This window comes from Aspergillus sclerotioniger, assembly GCF_003184525.1.
Source record: "Aspergillus sclerotioniger CBS 115572 chromosome Unknown BO94scaffold_21, whole genome shotgun sequence".
Lineage (NCBI taxonomy): Eukaryota > Fungi > Ascomycota > Eurotiomycetes > Eurotiales > Aspergillaceae > Aspergillus > Aspergillus sclerotioniger.
In genome coordinates this window covers 605,501-622,038 of record NW_020291011.1, presented here as the reverse complement: position 1 = coordinate 622,038, position 16,538 = coordinate 605,501, and the positions used below count along the sequence as shown (strand labels likewise).

Genomic DNA, 16,538 nt, shown 5'->3' with positions numbered 1-16,538 from the left:
TGACAGCCTCGGACCCCACGAGTGCTTGACAACAATCATCGTTCAATCAGCTGATGAGCCAGTCGCTCGGATGCCATTCGACAAGCAGGATTGGGTTAAGGTCTCCTCCATATAGGCTAAACCGGCATCTGGTTTCCCTGGTAATGATCGATCGACTACTCTACTACGTAACGGATAACGATGACTCCAATTATTCTACAGTTGTATGCAACCCCTCATTGTGCAATTGGTTTATGAATGACATGGTGAGAAGAAAGAAAGGCTAGAGCCCACTGATGTCTCCAATATCTGAATATAAACATGCCTCTGAGCTCGCCCCGTGATGGAGCTTGGTTGATTTACTTCCTCTTCCTCGTCGTCTGCTTAGAGCCATCCTTTCCAGAGGAACTAGCCGATTCCTTAGCCTTGGGTGCCTCAGCCGGGGTCGGCTCCTCTTCCTCCTCATCGCTGTCGCCTCCCTGGCCGAACTCGTTGACACGCTTGTAATCAACCTTGTACTTCCAGCCCTGGTAAAGCCAGATGAAGAAGATCACGTCATCCCGGAAGGTAGCCAATCTGTGGAGCCAAGGCATCTTGACGGTGAAAGCGAAGAGATCGTCGATAAAAGTGTTGAGGAACTTGTACGTCAATGCCTTTCCGGGCATGTGAGCGACGGACTAAACGTAATCAGCAATATTCTTGACAAATTGGTCTGGGAACCAAAACAAACCTTCAGCCGGTAGTTGATGTACAGACTAGGGACCATCATCAAAAAGCCGTAGGCGTAGACGCTGCCGACCAGGGTCTCAATGACATAGGAGTACCACGACTTGTGCGTGTTGTAGATCAAGCTGTATGTAGCGTACGCAGCCAAGAGCGGCACGGCAATGATATACAACCAACGGAAGGCGATCTCATCATACTCCTTGGTCTTCTGCTCCGTCTCGCTGAGCTTGTGCTTGTCCTCAAAGACAATCACATAGGGCAGGAAGGAGAAGAAGGACCCAGCCGGCGGTGGACGCAGGCGCACGTCTACAGTCTTCGTAATCTTCCATGCTTCCAGGAGGATACCGAAGCCCTGACTGGCAAGAATCATCCACGAGGTGTTTTCGCTATTGTCCATCAAGTAGAGGAAGATGACGGCCTGCATAAAAACGTTCGCCAGGATGGTACGAACGGAGGTACCAACAACGTCCTTCTTCTTGCGCCAGTGAGACTGTTGAAGGGATATCATCATTAGCAGCTGATCCAGTAAATTCTCGGAGAGCACAGACGGAATGGGCTTACAATATCGTTTTTGAAAGCAAGGGTCTCAAAGACCATGTGCAGGATAGTAACCACACCGGTTGTTGCCAGCAAGTAAATGTTGGTGTCGAGGAGCACCTCCTTGATCATTTCGAACTCACTACCGTCGCCACCACCGGGTGCCTGACCACCGAAAGCAGCTTGCTTAGCGGTTTGCTTTGCATTTTCATCCACACTTGCCATCATGCTGAACTTCCAGTTCTGCAAGTTGTTGAGAGTGATACGCAGAGGAACAGTGTCAACGGTCGAGTTGAGCTCCATCATATGAGTCTTGAGTTGCCAGAAGGTGTTGAGGAACACAATCGGATAGTACCAGCCGTTCTGCCCTGAAGCATCTCTCGCGCCAGTTGCTTCGAGCTGCATATGCTGTCGAACGGCGGGGTGAACCTGGCGGAACTTCTGAGGACCGGAATCAGGAATCACAGACACAGTGAAGTTGGGGTGGTAGAAAGATGCAATTGAAACATCTGGTGTGCCATCATCCTCTTCTTCCGCAGCTTCTTCGGCCGAGGCGAGAAGGTTTTTCAACTTCTTCACCTTCTTCTTAGGAAGATACTGGTTCAAAGGGCGGAAGAAATGAACGGCACTATCCGTGCTGTAGTCCTTGGCGGTAGGGTCCAGTTGATGTCCAGTGAGTCCGATAAAGAAATGCGCCCAGAGAGTTCCATTGCGCTGAACTTCCTTGGGGATCTTAATGGTAGTGTCAACTTCCCTGGTGTCGCTGTAGTTTCCAACAGTGAAGTTCTTCTCCTCCAGAACAAGATTATCCGATGAAAAGGACTTGAAGCTAGGGACCACGACCGAAGGCGAGACATAGATACTCAGATCCAAACCGCTGTCGGCGGGCCAAATTGGAGAAACGAGATCGGGGATACGACTGTAATCGGACACTTCGCTGCGAGCAGGACGCGCGGCGAAAGAAGGCACATCACTAGGCTTCGCTCCTGAACCCGAAGCTTCCTTTCCTCCGAAGAACTGGCTGATGATAAACTGCGCCAGCAAGAAGAATCCCAGAGCCTGAATGGCTCCCTTGAGGCCGGACTAAGCAAAGACACAAAAAGATGTCAGCTCACCCATTGAACCCAATCAACGTAAACGGAATCATACGCACGCTTTGCTCCGGCTCCTCCCTGCGCTGTCTTTGTTCCGGCATTGCGACCCGTTGATAGCTAACGTGGTCAGCAGGAGAGGGGGAAGGAAAGGAAAGGAAAGGGGGGGAAGAAAAGGCCACGGAGGAGGAAGAAGAACGGCTGGAAGGCGTGATGCTACTAACCGGTTGGGCCAGAAGCCGGCGGTTGGATCTTGGCGGGCCCCGGCTTATCGCCGGGCGGAAGCATGTTGAACCTACCACAGTATACTCTCCACTCCACTTCCACCTCCACACAACGCATCTGCTGCAATACGCGCGACTGTTAAAACATCGAGTCGCGCAATGAGCATGCTGGGCTCGTGAATGTTGGTGTTAGTCTAATGGCAGACAATCAGCCCTCTCCCGATTACTCCCGCCCGCAGTTTCCTGCCCATAATGAACCACGGGTATGGGTGATCACCGCGGGGGATTCGCCCATCGGCATTTCAGTCACCCGCAAGATTTTGATGCATGGCGACTATGCCTTGGTTGGACTGGCCCATTCAAGTCTGGATCGGGATCAATGCCGGCGAGATATGTTCGATGCTTTCTTGGCCGAGATTGAAAGTAATGAGGGGTGGGCGGAACGATTCAAGGCACTGCCTCTGGACATCAGGTGTGATCGGCTTAAGATACTCCAGGCATGACCTAGGCTTATATTCATTCTACAGAATGGTCGGGGAGTGCCAAGCGCTAGTGGCGCAAGCAGTTGCGGCGTTTGGCAGAGTAGACATTCTTCTATGCTGTAGCAGCCAAGGTTAGCCCTCGATAACCTGATACTTGCATCCCACGCATCGCTAAATGACCCTGTAGCCCTTATTGGAACTGTGGAGGAGCTCTCAGCTTCCCAGCAAACCCTGAATCTAGTCCGGGACCAGTTTGAGAGCAACTACTTTGGGCCTCTCAATATCATCAAGGCAACGCTGCCTCACATGCGGAAGCAAAAGTCAGGGCACATCATGATTCTCTCCGGCATCAGTAAGAACAGCCATACTTCCCACAAGCATTCTAGATTATCTAACAGCAAGCAGCCGCTCATATCGGCACACCTGGACTGGGAATGTACTGCGCAGCAGGATGGGCTCTCGAAGGCTTCTGCGATGTAAGCAACCAGCCCACCAACCACTATCCAACCCACTCACTAACCATACAAACCACCAGAGTCTCGCCTACGAAATTGCTCCATTCAACGTCAAACTCACCATATTTCAATGCAGCATTGAGATCGGAATTCTCACAAACTTGGTAACGAGCGTGCCACCCATTAGTCACGTCTACTCATCCGCAGTCAACCACGCACCACTTTTCCGCGAAATCCTAAACCGACTCGTATCTCGCCTATCAGCCGATTCTTCGAACGGCGCCAACCAAGCAGGTTCTGTTGAAGACGGTCCATTCTCGGCCTCCGAGGTCATATCAACGTATCCCCCGCTTAGTTCTGCGCATATGGAGGTGTTGGTTAGCGAGACTGTGTATGCTATTACGGCGATTGCGGGCCATGAGAATCCGCCATCGCGACATATCGTGGGACAGGAGGGCGTTGCTAGTGTGAAGGAGAAGCTTAAGACGGTCAGCGAAGAGCTGGAAGATTTTATTCAGGCAAGCTTTGCTGTGGACTATACTGCTGATGAGTATAGTCGGCCATCGAGGGAGGACGGTATTAGTTTGGGTATGGGAGCCGGTCATGATAGATTTTGAAGTGCGCATATTATGTGCAACATGGCGCTTTCTTTTGCATAGAATAATAAGTTTTATTATGGAAAGAGCAAACCCCTTGATGAGTCCGCGCATATCTATCACAAGAGCACTATCATGGATGACGAAGGCCTGGAGCCACTCTAGAGGAAAGAAAAGCACAAATGATCCAATGCTCTTGTCCATCCAGGCCGGAGAAAAAAGCAAGAAATGTATCGCTGAACATGAAAGAAAGGGCTGGCCATACTATTTCTTACGTTGGAACCAAGCCTGTCTGACCTCCCATAAGCTACCCATGTCCTGGTTATTCCTGTAGGCACGGAACTCTTTCCAAGCATTGCCATTGGGGCATTTGTCAATGCGGCCATCAACTTCTCTGATCTTTGTGGTAAGTGCAGTGAGCCCCCGAATGTTCTCAACCAAGATCTCATCTGTGTTGTCATCTGTGCTTTGCGCGGGCATCGACACCTGGGTGGATTCCTGAGTTGGTTCAGGGGCTGATTGAGACGTAATATCTGACGCTTCAACAGCATTTCTGGGTTTGACGCTTGTTTCTGCGGAGCCATCTGCACCCTCTGTGAGAGACACTGCCTCTGCACTTGTTGAAGGGCTGATAGTGTCGGCTGCAACATCAGTTGTAGTCTCGGTAGGCTCCGTAGAAGACGCTACTTGATCGTTTGGTTCTGGAGGCTGCGAACAATGTCTTTTGCAGTCACCATGTTCAAACTCGGATTTGCGTTTGTTAGAGGAGCCAGCCTCTGTTGTCTGACTAGTACGTGTATGTTCTCTGAGATCGGTTTGAGCAGCGATACTCTCTTGCTGTCCATCGACAGGCTCTTGACTTTGCTCTTGATTGCAGTCTTGGTTCTGGTTGGTCGGGCCTGAGAGAGCCGCGAGAAATACTCGCTGCCCAGGTGGCATGACGAAGCTCAAGCGTGTGCCGTCTATTCTCACAATCTATAGAGGTATCAGTAGCTGTATCACGTAGATAGTAAATAGTATATCGGGTTAATCACATACCCTGACTTCCTTTTCCACCAAAATCTTCTCAGAGCCTTTGGAGAAACATCGCGAATACTTCCACATATCACCTTCCTGAATAACGCCATTATCGGTCAACGTCTCCAGTTTTACCTGAGAGCTCTGCCCTGCCACGAGCGTTCGGTCCAATTTCTGTTTCTGTCCCCAGAATTGCTCGAATTCCTCCTCTTTGAACTTGTCAAACTTGCCTGCAGCTCTCTCCTGCATGGCCTGTTTGGCCTGGAGCTGCCACACCGGGTCATAGTGACCGTTCTCGAGATCGAGCTGGAAGTGACGGATACCGTCGCGCCATTCATTTGAGTAGCGTAGGAAAGACTGCGGGGGAGGGGGTATCTTCGCGTCGGGGTCATCAGGCAGAGAGCTAGGGTCTGGATGCGCGTTATCAGGGAGAAGATTTAGGATCTCTTGCTTTTCGCTTTCTTCGAGACATTCCCAAGCTTGAGGGTTGGCGAGCAGTTTCTAATTCTCCGAGTATCAGTATGTCATTTCAGGCACCTCAGCGGCAGAAGGCTGCGATATCCAGTGACAAGACGTACCACTAGATCCAGATTAACCAGCGGCGATTTCGCACTTGTCATTAGATGCTGCTCGTCCCATTGATCCTTCGCCCTCCTAGGATTCCGCTTCGGTTTAGCTTTCGTAGGTGACATCGCGCAGCTAGATTTGCCGGCATTACTCTGCTCGGTCGCTTTCACAGAGCGAGAGGAGCGGCTTCTGAAACATTATCAAGGTCAGCTTTCCATCAAAAGAATGACAGTCTTCCCAACGGTCGTCAAGTGCGTCTGACAAGGAGGAGACGCGAGCATGACTCTACCTCGTCATTGGCAGCTCTCCTGAACTGCCGGGGTCGACCGCCTTGCAAGTGCGGGCCATTGTTCCGCGGCCTGGACGGGAGATCTGGACAATACCCCGAACCACCTCCACTACACCAACAGAAGGCTGAATTGGCGAGAAGTTGGGGATTCTATCATTTCACGATGGTCAAATCAACGCAAATTGCCAGAATTGATGGTATGATGCAGTCCGAAGCTGTTCGCCGGTCATGCGTACGTTGCTGATGTTTCGAGACAGGCTTGATGCTGGCGGCATCAGTAGATGATGAACATGTAAGTTCGCAGCGCATTCACTGCGCACAAGTTCCTTTATGACTGACACTAGGTCCTTTGTTCTCTTCTATAGGCCGAAGTGGAGCTCTCTGAGATCAAATCTCAGGCTAAAATGATATTTCGTCGATTGAATCGCAACTCAGCTCCGCAGGCTAGCATTGAATCCGGTCAATTCAATCTACAGTACGTTCAATGCCTTCACCCCTGTCTGACGCATGCTTGCATGTTACTGATCGCCTGGATCAGCTATCTCATCCAAGATGACATCTGCTTCCTTTGCATATGCGATCGCTCCTACCCGCGCAAGCTTGCCTTTACCTATCTGGCCGATCTCGCAACCGAATTTACCACCACATACTCCCCGTCACAATACCAATCCCCAACTCTGCGCCCATACGCCTTCGTGGAATTCGATACATTCATTCAGCGTACCAAGAAGCTCTACCAGGATAGTCGCGCATCGCAGAATCTCGACCGTTTGAACGATGAGCTCCGAGATGTGACGAAAGTGATGACCAAGAACATTGAGGACCTTCTATACCGAGGTGATAGCTTGGAGCGGATGGGTGAGTTGTCGGGCCGTCTACGAGAAGACAGCAAGAAATACAGAAAAGCCGCGGTGCGGATCAACTGGGAGTTGTTGCTCAAACAGGTGAGTCCATCGCATCTGTATATAACGGCAGACTGTCGCTAATCTGTCACAGTATGGACCGCTCGCAGGTGTTGGGTTTATCTTCCTTTTCCTCATTTGGTGGCGCTTCTTTTAATTGCGGACAATGTGGCCCCGAAACTCGATACCCGCCAATTTGAATGTATGCATAGATAATGTGGTGGTTGCGCACCTCCCCCCTGAGCCAGAACTTCAATCGACTCTGAACAAGCATAAACCGAGCAGCTGGACTGTATAGCTTAATGGTTTGTAAGAGCATGGGGCGGATTCGGATCCTCCTATCACACAGGAACCGCGTCGGAAATGGAACCCCCATAACGGATGTTTATTATCCGTCAATTCGGTAGTATGGGTCGATAAGGGGGCGTTCCGATAATGACTTCGATGCCTGTGGATAAACCTAGATCTCATCTTCTTCTTCGTCGAAGTCATCTTCCTCTCCCATATCGTATAGAATACGCCCTCCCTCGCCAGGGCCGTCGCCCTGTTGTGCATCGAAATAGGGCAGCACCACGCCTTCTCGCTCTCGCCTCTGTCTGTCAGTAAGGCGAAGTTCAAACGTCGATTCGGGCTCCTCTTCCCCAGTGCCGGTGTCGGGCTCTCGTGGGCGGTACAAGGGATGGTCATCCAGCAAAGTCACGATCTCTTTCACGTGTTGGGGAGGGTAACGGGAAGCCGGGGGAAGGAAGTACCATTCTAGAACACCGCGACCACTCTTCCTCCGGTGTTCCAGCTCCAGTACAATCCCCTCTGCCGATTCATTCCCAGTCGGCTTATCCAATCTGCCGAGCAGCACACCATCCTGCTCTTCTTCAAGACCAAAGACAGGCGCGGCCAAACTCCGATCACGCGCGGCTTTCTGGGCTAGTATGTGGGAGAATGAATAAAGTCGGATAATCGTGGTCGCGAGGTATGTCAACATTGAGAGGGGTGAAGGCGCATAGGGCGACTGAGCAGGTGGGTTTGGGACATCATGATGGAAGTTTACCACGAGCGACACTTCGACCTTAGGAGCAGTGGGGCTCGACGGAATCAGGAAGGAGCTCAGAAATGTCGATAGATGAAAGTTCGGGTCGTTCTTTTTGGAATGTAGAAGCGGGTTGACGGCATCAATGAGAATGAGTCGCCCTGTCCTACATTAGCCTTGATATTGTTATGAAGCATGGGACAGGCATACTGCGGGAAGGGCCGTTCGAAGAGACGTTCTGATAAGCGGCGCCAACTGCCTTGAGGATCTCCAAAGGTGTCTTCCGGCGGGCGGAGATGAAGGCATCAACGCCCTCCAATGGCTTCAATGTTTCGAATGCGATCAATGTTATGTGGGTTTTCGAAAGCTGTCGCAACGGTCAGCAAGTTCGGCCAAGCAACGATGGTACAAGTAATTGTTAAAAGGCATTATACCATCAGCATTTCGAGTCTCTTACCTTTGCACGTCGAATATATTCTTTAGTCAATGGTGTTGCTGGCTGCTCTAGAGAGTCCAAGACCAATGTCAGCGGTGAGGCTGTATCTCTCAAGCTGAGAAGCTTTGAGATTAAGAGCAAATTATGTGTCTGTCTGTGAGAGGTGTTTGTGGGCGCCATGGCTAAGCAAGTAAGGGAGACGCGCGGCGGGATACCGGGAATGGGAAAAGTGAAGAAAATCGCATTTGGTTCGGCAAGGAAGATTGCGGGGTCTTGGGCGAGCTATGGAGGGGTTCGGTCAGATCGGGGCGCCGGAGATTTCCAATGAGCGATGTCGCCTGGTTTAAGCTCATGCTGTCGGCCCACCCTGCACTTTGCAGAGAGCCATACTCCGTAAATAGTACTTAGACACTTGCAGTGCAGGATGTAGAATCCTCCTCGGTACCACTCATAAAAACATCGGAGCAATTGTGGAATGCCCACGAAAAATCTATGAAGGAAGTCGGTTTCATGTTGTTCATGAGAAAAGCAGTGTGTTGCTGGAACTCCAGCAACTTCTCAGGTAGATACATCTTATCTGGATAGTGCCATGTCCGTATACAATCAATTGCCTGCGATGCTGATGGTTCGGCTGCTGGCATGTTCTCCGATTCCGTAGTGCCAGATGATGCAGACACCATGACTTAGATTTCATAGAGGCATGTCTGTCAATAGTATGCTCCTATGGCTCACTAATCGATCTGGATATCAGTACCTGGCTAGAGAGGACTTTGATTTGTGTCTTAGTTGCTGGTAAATTAAGATTGGAGTTAATTCGTGCATCAAGTACATGTACTAAGTATGTACTCCGTACCACATAGCCCAGGGAAACATGAACCTCTTGGCTTAGTAGTCTAAAAATATACCCGCAAAACCAATGGAGCTTGCTGCAGTAGTAGCAAACTCGTATCAACGATCAGTGTATGCACCAACTGGAGAGAAATTGCTTAGATTAAATACAACAGCGTATCCTCCCTACATCACTTTGAGCTCGCATAGAATGCTCCTATGAAAATGTCGGACACAGCCACTGTTCCTCCATAAGGATTTCCACATCCGGTTTATCGCATATCTGCGGCAACAATAAGGTGGCCGGGCATCGGTCACTGTCACGCTTACTTCTCTGGTTCCTCCACCTCAATTTATTCCCTCATTGGGTACTTCATAACTGTATGGATCGCTTCTACTATGAAGGCTCTGCGAGTATCTCACCTTTCAGCTCGCTGCCTAGCAAGTGGCGGGACTGGCACGTTGGTGGTTGTCTCATGCAATTCGGCTAGTCGCGCAGTAGGCAGAAACCGGCGACCGTAATAATCTTCATGCCTTCAATCTCGGGACCTCTCTTACGGTGCACTTTTCTCGACCTCAGTCAGGCTACAACCACTACCGATCCTGGTGATCTCTATCAATTGACACAATACTAGAGGGAAAAAGAACAGTAATGGCTTAATTACTTTGGAGAACTTCTGCAGTCGCCGCTTCTCCCCTACTTCCTTACCTTCAAACCACCTCTGCGGAGTCACACGTCCACAAAGAAAACACACTGCGTCAACGGAGCACCACACAGAAAACCCGATCAAACCATGACGGAACCACCTGCGAAGCGCGCTCGCCGAGTCGACAGTTCAGCAATGTGGGATCAAGATGACCAGAGGACACGTTCACCCGGACTAGAATCAGACCGTGCCAGAAGCCCCCGGCGGGAGCAATTTGCGAAGGATGATGGGCGACGCGATGGGCCTCGTGATGATCGGAGGTATCGCTCTCGCTCTAGAGACCGGAGAGATAGGCGACGAGATAGGAGTTGGTCGAGGGATCGCCGCGACCGCGACCACGATCGCAGAGACCGAGATAGAGACGGACGAGGAACGAGGGAAAGGGAAAGAAGTATCAGCCGGGAAAGGCACTACGATAGACGCGGTATGTTTTGAACCACCTATCAAAATGCACCTTCTAACATGTCATTAAGGCTACCCTTCGAAAGGGGATAGATACAGGTCGCGGTCGCCTATTCGGAACGGCAACAGAGACCGGTCGCGGACGCCACCTCGCGCTCCCCGGGGCGACCGCAGGAACGATCGCCGAGATCATAGAGCCCCGACTAACGGTGCTGCTGATGCGAAATCGGGAGCGAACCACTCCAAGGATGAGATGGAAGTGGATAGCGATGGACCTGCCGGAGAAGACGAGGTTGAGGAGATGATGCGCCGCAGCATGGGTTTCACCAGGTTCAGGAGCACGAAGAATACCAAGGTCCCTGGGAACAATGTGTATGGCGTCCGCAAGGAGAAGAAGACGGAGTACAGACAGTACATGAACCGCATAGGAGGATTCAACCGGCCGCTCAGTCCCTCCAGGTGACCAAGGCTATTTGCTTCGCTAACTACCTTAACGATATCATCCGCTGCCGTCCTTACCCTATTTTCGACCATCTACCTCTACCTGATTTCACATTCCTCTTTTTTTTCCTCTGTCCGGGCGGTATCAATTTTCATGCATGGTTGGAGTAAGATTTATGGCGGGCTTTGTTTTCTGTGCCTCTCGACGTTTCAAGCAAATAAGATACCTTATAAAACCTGTCTATATCCTTACAGTGGCTCTTACTTAGTCGCTCAAAACAAGGCAGATGTAATACAACCAAAACTTATCAAGATCCCTGTAGAAGTGTGGCACATGACCTGAGTGACGTGGGCCCCTCTTATTAAAGGCTTCCCCGACCCCAACTCTGGAAAGCACCTAACCCCCTCATCGTCTCATCATCTCACCATCGTGGCTTCCCTCAAAGCTTTAGCGTCTAAAATTGCACCATACCACAAGATGTCGACCTCTGGTGAGCGCCGTGAAATTGTAATCATTGGTATGTATGCGCTTGGATGCGCCTCAATCTACTTTCTTTACCCCGCACTGCCCGATCCGTGCTAATACCTTTCCCACTAGGTGGCGGTATCATTGGATGCTGCTCTGCCTATTATTTGACGAGACACCCATCCTTCGATCCCTCACGAGATTCGGTGACTTTGATAGAAGCCTCCGAGATCGCAGGAGGAGCATCGGGCAAGGCAGGAGGACTTTTGGCATTGTGGGCTTACCCAAGCAACATTGTACCGCTGAGCTTCCGGCTGCACGCGGACTTGGCTAAAGAACATAACGGCAAGGAACGATGGGGTTATCGAGAAGTCGGCTGCGGGCACGTCATGGTGAGAGGGCGTACCCTCAGTGAGAAGAAAGACACAAGCGGAATATCTCTACAAAAGCGAAGTGCCGATGCCATGGGGAAACTAAAAGCTGCCAAATTTCCTGAAGACCTAGACTGGATTGAACCTGAGCTGGTGAGAAGCTACAGGAGCATGGGTGATCCTGGGGAGACTGCGCAGGTTCATCCTTATCTCTTCACCACGTCCATCGCTAAGCTTGCCGAAGAGAAAGGTGCAAAGATTATTTTGGGCTCCGTTACCGACATTGTTCACACTGGAGATGCTGTCAACTCCGTGACGTATACCGATAAGAAGACGGGTAAATCGCACAATGTCTCTGCAACAGACGTGATTGTTGCTGCCGGCCCCTGGACGAGATCGATTCTGCCGCAAGCTCCTATCGAGGCGACTCGCGCACACAGTGTTGTTATCCGGCCCGTCAAGCCGGTCAGCGCGTACACCCTTTTCACTAATATCGATATCCCGGCCGACTTTGATCCGGAAAAGCCTTCCCGGCCTGATGTGGCAATGCCAGAGATCTACGCCCGCCCAGACGACACGGTCTATGCCTGTGGTGAAGGCGATGACGTCGTTCCGCTCCCGAAGACTACTGCGGATGTCGAGGTGGATCCAAAGCGATGCCAGGATATCATTAACTACGTCGGTAGCATCTCCGATCAACTCGGCAATGGTGAGATTTGCGCACAGCAGGCTTGCTACCTGCCTAATGTGTCTATCTCTCGCGTAGGTCCATTGGTTGGCCATGCTGGAACCAAGGGGTTGTACCTTGCTGCTGGCCACACATGTTGGGGGATCCAGAATGCGCCGGGTACTGGCAAGCTCATCAGCGAATTTGTCTTTGATGGCGATGCTAAAAGCGCGGAGATCAGCTCGCTCGATCCAAGGGACTACCTTTAGAATAGAGGCCTGTACTCGTATGTAGATAGGGACTTACATATATATAGTTCCCCTTAGCAGGAGCTTGTTGCATGCTGCAGGACCCATCGCCGGGAGGTGGAGCTTGGGCCACGTAATTTGCGGAGCGCAAGGCGGCCGTCCCAGCAGATGCCACATAGTAACAACGACGCGACATTTCAATGAATTGAACCGCACCGGTGTCGAGCATCCCCCTCCATGATCATCCTCAGTCCCTGAGGCTTGCATTTGATTTTGGATGCTTCCGACCTAGAAAATGCATCTCTCCAAGATATCCGCATTCCTAACACCGGCACTCAATGCCGCTGCGGTGATCTCCAGTCAAGCTCCGGCCGATGATCTCTCAGTCCTGAGCAACGAGGTAGCAAGGGCCAACAACCAGTCTTTACTATGGGGTCCTTATAAGCCGAACCTTTACTTTGGGGTTCGCCCTCGTATCCCGAACAGTATGTTCGCAGGATTGATGTGGGCGAAGGTGGACGACTATGCCACGGCGCAACAGAGTATGTGCCCGGACAATTGTATGCGATCAAGTCCCTACTGACTCTCTTTGAAGACTTTAGGCATACGTGCGAGCAAAATGAAGGCATGGCTGGGTATGGATGGGATGAATACGACATTCGGAAGGGTGGCCGCCAGACCATCCACGACGCTGGAAACTCCCTCGACTTGACAATTGATTTCGTGAAGGTCCCCGGAGGACAACATGGAGGCAGCTGGGCTGCTCGTGTGAAGGGTGTTCCTCGCGATGATGCTTCTCTTGATCAACCTACGACCGTCATGTTCTATACTGCGTTGGAGGGCCTTGGCAGCCTTGGTGTTGCGACCGACTCTGTGGATCCCCACGGCTTCGAAGGCGACGTGAAACTTTCTGGATTCACGACCGATCTTGGTGAATTTTCTATTGATGTTACTTCCGGTCCTGATAGCAATGAGCACCCGGAGCACGACCACCCTACCTATGAGGAGAAGCCCCTGGATCGTACTTTGGTGTCGAGCATGACTTTGCACCCAGAACAGCTCTGGCAAACGAAAGGTTCGACTCCTGTTCCTGGGTAAAGCAAAGCTGCGCCCTAAGGTCACAACCGCTAATGCGACATATAGTCATCATGTTCACACAGATGAAGAAAGAGGTTGATGAAATGGTCCAGAAGTATGGATCAGAGAACCCTCCCCCTCCGTACCAGATCTTTACCATCAAGAACGAACCCGGTGATGGGAACATGCATCTTGTGCAAAAGGTTTTCAAGGGCGCTTTTGAGGTATTTCGTGCAGCATCACCCGCCTGAGAGCATGACTTACCATTGCTAGTTTGATATCCTCTTCTCCTCTGGATCCGCACCACAGCCGATGACATGTGAGATATCTCCGCACACATAAACGGTCCTTTACTAACGATAGTCCAACTAGCTGAGATTCTCACTGAGCAGATCTCAAGCGCTTCGCTTGACTTCGCTGACCGGTTTGAGAAGGTCCACCCGCCACAGTCTCCCTTTGATACCGCGGAATACTCTGAATTCTCCAAGTCGATGCTCTCGAACCTTGTCGGTGGCATTGGATATTTCCATGGATCAGATATTGTGGATCGTTCAGCGGCACCAGAGTATGATGAGGAAAATGAAGGCTTCTGGGAAGAAGCGGCAGAAGCCAGGGCTAGGGTGCAGCCTGTCCTTGAAGGACCGAAGGATCTTTTCACCTCTGTTCCATCTCGCCCGTTCTTCCCTAGGGGCTTCCTTTGGGATGAAGGTTTCCACTTGATCCCAGTTGTCGATTGGGACACGGACCTCGCGTAAGTTCCCCTGGTTCAGGCTTGTCACCCCATAGCTTTTAAACCCACTAACCCAAAAAATAGACTTGAGATTGTGAAGAGCTGGCTCAACCTGATGGACGAAGATGGCTGGATTGCTCGAGAGCAGATCCTCGGTTCTGAGGCTCGCAGCAAAGTTCCGCCCGAGTTCACGGTCCAGTACCCTCATTATGCGAACCCCCCGACGCTTTTCATCATCCTCGAGGCATTCATCGATAAGTTGGATGCCAAGAAGAATGCTTCGATGCAGACATACGCCGATATCAAGGTTACAGATGGCCTCCGTTCTATCTTCGTCGAACAGCCGGAGTTGGGTGAAGCGTTTATTCGTTCGATCTACCCATTGCTCAAGAAGCACTATTCCTGGTACAGAAGTACTCAGAAGGGTGATATCAAGTCCTACGACCGGGAAGCATACTCTACTAGGGAAGCGTACCGTTGGCGAGGACGTTCGGTCCAGCATATCCTGACCTCTGGATTGGATGATTATCCCCGGGCTCAGCCTCCGCACCCCGGTGAGCTGCACGTGGACCTTATCAGTTGGATGGGTATGATGACCCGGGCTCTTCGTCGTATCGCCGTGACCCTTGGAGAGACGGAGGACGCCGAAGTTTTCAGAACTATCGAAACCGCCATCGAGAGAAACATCGACGATCTACACTGGGACGACGACGCGCAAACCTTTTGCGATGCGACTATCGATGAGTATGAGGAGAGTGTTCATGTTTGCCACAAGGGTTATATCTCCATCTTCCCGTTCCTGACAGGTATGTTGGGTTCGGACAGCCCACGCTTGAAAGCCATTCTGGATTTGATTGGAGACCCGGAGGAGCTCTGGAGCGATTATGGTATTCGCAGTTTGAGCAAGAAGGACGAGTTCTATGGCACTGCTGAGAATTACTGGAGGAGCCCTATCTGGGTCAACATCAACTACCTGGTGCTCAAGAACCTTTACGTAAGTCATGCTGATTTCATCCAAAATTCGCACAATAAGGCTGACCGTTTATTTTAGGATGTTGCCATCGTACCGGGCCCTCACAGGGAACAGGCCCGTGACTTGTACTCCAACCTCCGCAAGAACTTGGTTGAGAATGTCTTCAGGGAGTGGAAGAAGACCGGATTTGCCTGGGAGCAGTACAACCCCGAAACCGGAACCGGACAACGGACGCAGCATTTCACCGGCTGGACCAGTATGGTGGTGAAGATGATGTCGATGCCTGATCTGCCCGCCAGCGAGCAGAAGGGCCACGACGAATTGTAACCCTATAGAGTGAAGTGTGTATGGTATAGTTTAAGATATCCTAGAGTATCACCAAAGTCTGTACAATGTTAAATCCGAAACGCCGAAACCCCATGCGTATCAAGTTGCAGTGAGCTTGGTCTCAGCGTCGTCGATGATGGTCAGAAGAGTCTCTCTCTCTTGGGTAAGTGCGATGCCGGTCCTCTCGCTGTCTCCTGTGGTCATCATGTTTCCTGTCTCTACTCCTGGACCGTGAGCGTGAGCGCCTTCTCCTGTGGTCATGATCGTGGTCACGATCGCGGTCACGATCGCGCGACCTAGATCTGCGGCGATGACTCCGATGATGACGCTCGCGCTCATCACCATGTCTGCGATGTCTACGCTCCCGCTCCCTATCCCTGTCTCTGTCACACGGGCGATCTCGCTTCCGGTCCCTTCCCGGGCTTCGACTACGGCCGCCACGACGGGACGGGCCATACCCAATGCCCTTCCCTGTTCCGTCCTCAGGGTCTTCTCCAGCGGTATCTTGTAGCGTTTTTTGAACCTCCTTATCTCCTAACGGAACCAAATTGGCGTTTTCTGAGGCCTTCGGTGGTATGGGAAGACCCAAAGCTCGTGCCATCGCTTCTTCCTCCGCCTCCTTGACGTGCTGTTTTTCCTCGCGCTCCTTCCTGGCCTGGTCTTCGTCGTCACCGTCCCCTCTTGCATACCAGAACAGATCCTTGCCATGCTGCCAGCGACCAACAGGGGCCATGACCGAATGGCCGAGATAGTTCTCGCGGTGCGTGGAATCTTTGACATCGGACCATTTGAAATCGCCGCGGCCGCCGCTGGAAGGAACAGATAGGTTAGGAGATCATCGGCAAAGAGGCAAGTGAGGTGGAAAACAAACCGGCTGCCCTCTTTTCGAACCCCTGCGACTAGATCCATTGTGACTGGGATTGTCTCGACGAAAAGCCGTCGTTGAGGTGGCAAGAATGAAGTGGGAGTAAAG

At 51.4% G+C, this 16,538-nt stretch overlaps 9 protein-coding genes across 9 annotated transcripts; 5 read left to right on the top strand and 4 right to left on the bottom strand.

The window, feature by feature from the left end:
• Nucleotides 1-171: 171 nt before the first annotated feature.
• Nucleotides 172-2,526, bottom strand: BO94DRAFT_496562 (CLPTM1 family protein). Its single transcript, XM_025609297.1, has 4 exons — nt 2,396-2,526; nt 1,267-2,325; nt 710-1,195; nt 172-656 (listed from the first exon to the last, which is right to left on the bottom strand). The coding sequence occupies exons 1-4, from the start codon at nt 2,435-2,437 to the stop codon at nt 339-341; spliced, it is 1,905 nt and encodes a 634-aa protein (XP_025465547.1). The 5' UTR covers nt 2,438-2,526; the 3' UTR covers nt 172-338.
• Nucleotides 2,527-2,653: 127 nt separating this feature from the next.
• Nucleotides 2,654-4,199, top strand: BO94DRAFT_520974 (short chain dehydrogenase/reductase family protein). Its single transcript, XM_025610133.1, has 5 exons — nt 2,654-3,029; nt 3,085-3,170; nt 3,227-3,391; nt 3,445-3,515; nt 3,575-4,199. The coding sequence occupies exons 1-5, from the start codon at nt 2,755-2,757 to the stop codon at nt 4,109-4,111; spliced, it is 1,134 nt and encodes a 377-aa protein (XP_025465546.1). The 5' UTR covers nt 2,654-2,754; the 3' UTR covers nt 4,112-4,199.
• Nucleotides 4,200-4,354: 155 nt separating this feature from the next.
• Nucleotides 4,355-5,865, bottom strand: BO94DRAFT_470639 (uncharacterized protein; the record flags this gene model as incomplete). The annotated part of the gene is made up of 3 exons (XM_025608348.1): nt 4,355-5,065; nt 5,129-5,608; nt 5,686-5,865. Coding segments are annotated over 3 exons (1,371 nt in total), but the record flags the coding sequence as incomplete, so codon positions are not given.
• Nucleotides 5,866-6,054: 189 nt separating this feature from the next.
• BO94DRAFT_153371 (SNAP receptor SEC22) lies at nt 6,055-7,137 on the top strand. Its single transcript, XM_025605819.1, has 4 exons — nt 6,055-6,160; nt 6,221-6,255; nt 6,329-6,438; nt 6,502-7,137. The coding sequence occupies exons 1-4, from the start codon at nt 6,127-6,129 to the stop codon at nt 6,947-6,949; spliced, it is 627 nt and encodes a 208-aa protein (XP_025465544.1). The 5' UTR covers nt 6,055-6,126; the 3' UTR covers nt 6,950-7,137.
• Nucleotides 7,138-7,325: 188 nt separating this feature from the next.
• Nucleotides 7,326-8,508, bottom strand: BO94DRAFT_470381 (Elongator subunit IKI1; the record flags this gene model as incomplete). Its single annotated transcript, XM_025608329.1, has 3 exons — nt 7,326-8,053; nt 8,103-8,259; nt 8,350-8,508. The coding sequence occupies 3 exons, from the start codon at nt 8,506-8,508 to the stop codon at nt 7,326-7,328; spliced, it is 1,044 nt and encodes a 347-aa protein (XP_025465543.1).
• Nucleotides 8,509-9,950: 1,442 nt separating this feature from the next.
• On the top strand, nt 9,951-10,728 carry BO94DRAFT_587677 (SNUT3/LISCH7 family protein; the record flags this gene model as incomplete). Its single annotated transcript, XM_025615845.1, has 2 exons — nt 9,951-10,287; nt 10,337-10,728. 2 exons carry the CDS (start codon nt 9,951-9,953, stop codon nt 10,726-10,728), a joined length of 729 nt encoding a protein of 242 aa, XP_025465542.1.
• Nucleotides 10,729-11,184: 456 nt separating this feature from the next.
• Nucleotides 11,185-12,479, top strand: BO94DRAFT_470630 (NAD(P)/FAD-dependent oxidoreductase; the record flags this gene model as incomplete). The annotated part of the gene is made up of 2 exons (XM_025608347.1): nt 11,185-11,224; nt 11,305-12,479. The coding sequence occupies 2 exons, from the start codon at nt 11,185-11,187 to the stop codon at nt 12,477-12,479; spliced, it is 1,215 nt and encodes a 404-aa protein (XP_025465541.1).
• A 137-nt stretch (nt 12,480-12,616) lies between these two features.
• Nucleotides 12,617-15,626, top strand: cwh41 (mannosyl-oligosaccharide glucosidase). The gene is made up of 7 exons (XM_025605818.1): nt 12,617-13,000; nt 13,054-13,533; nt 13,602-13,759; nt 13,809-13,854; nt 13,908-14,286; nt 14,350-15,259; nt 15,317-15,626. Exons 1-7 carry the CDS (start codon nt 12,754-12,756, stop codon nt 15,563-15,565), a joined length of 2,469 nt encoding a protein of 822 aa, XP_025465540.1. The 5' UTR covers nt 12,617-12,753; the 3' UTR covers nt 15,566-15,626.
• Nucleotides 15,627-15,664: 38 nt separating this feature from the next.
• BO94DRAFT_558327 (MMtag domain-containing protein) lies at nt 15,665-16,474 on the bottom strand (the record flags this gene model as incomplete). Its single annotated transcript, XM_025614002.1, has 3 exons — nt 15,665-15,948; nt 15,998-16,374; nt 16,437-16,474. 3 exons carry the CDS (start codon nt 16,472-16,474, stop codon nt 15,665-15,667), a joined length of 699 nt encoding a protein of 232 aa, XP_025465539.1.
• Between the last annotated feature and the right edge of the window lie 64 nt (nt 16,475-16,538).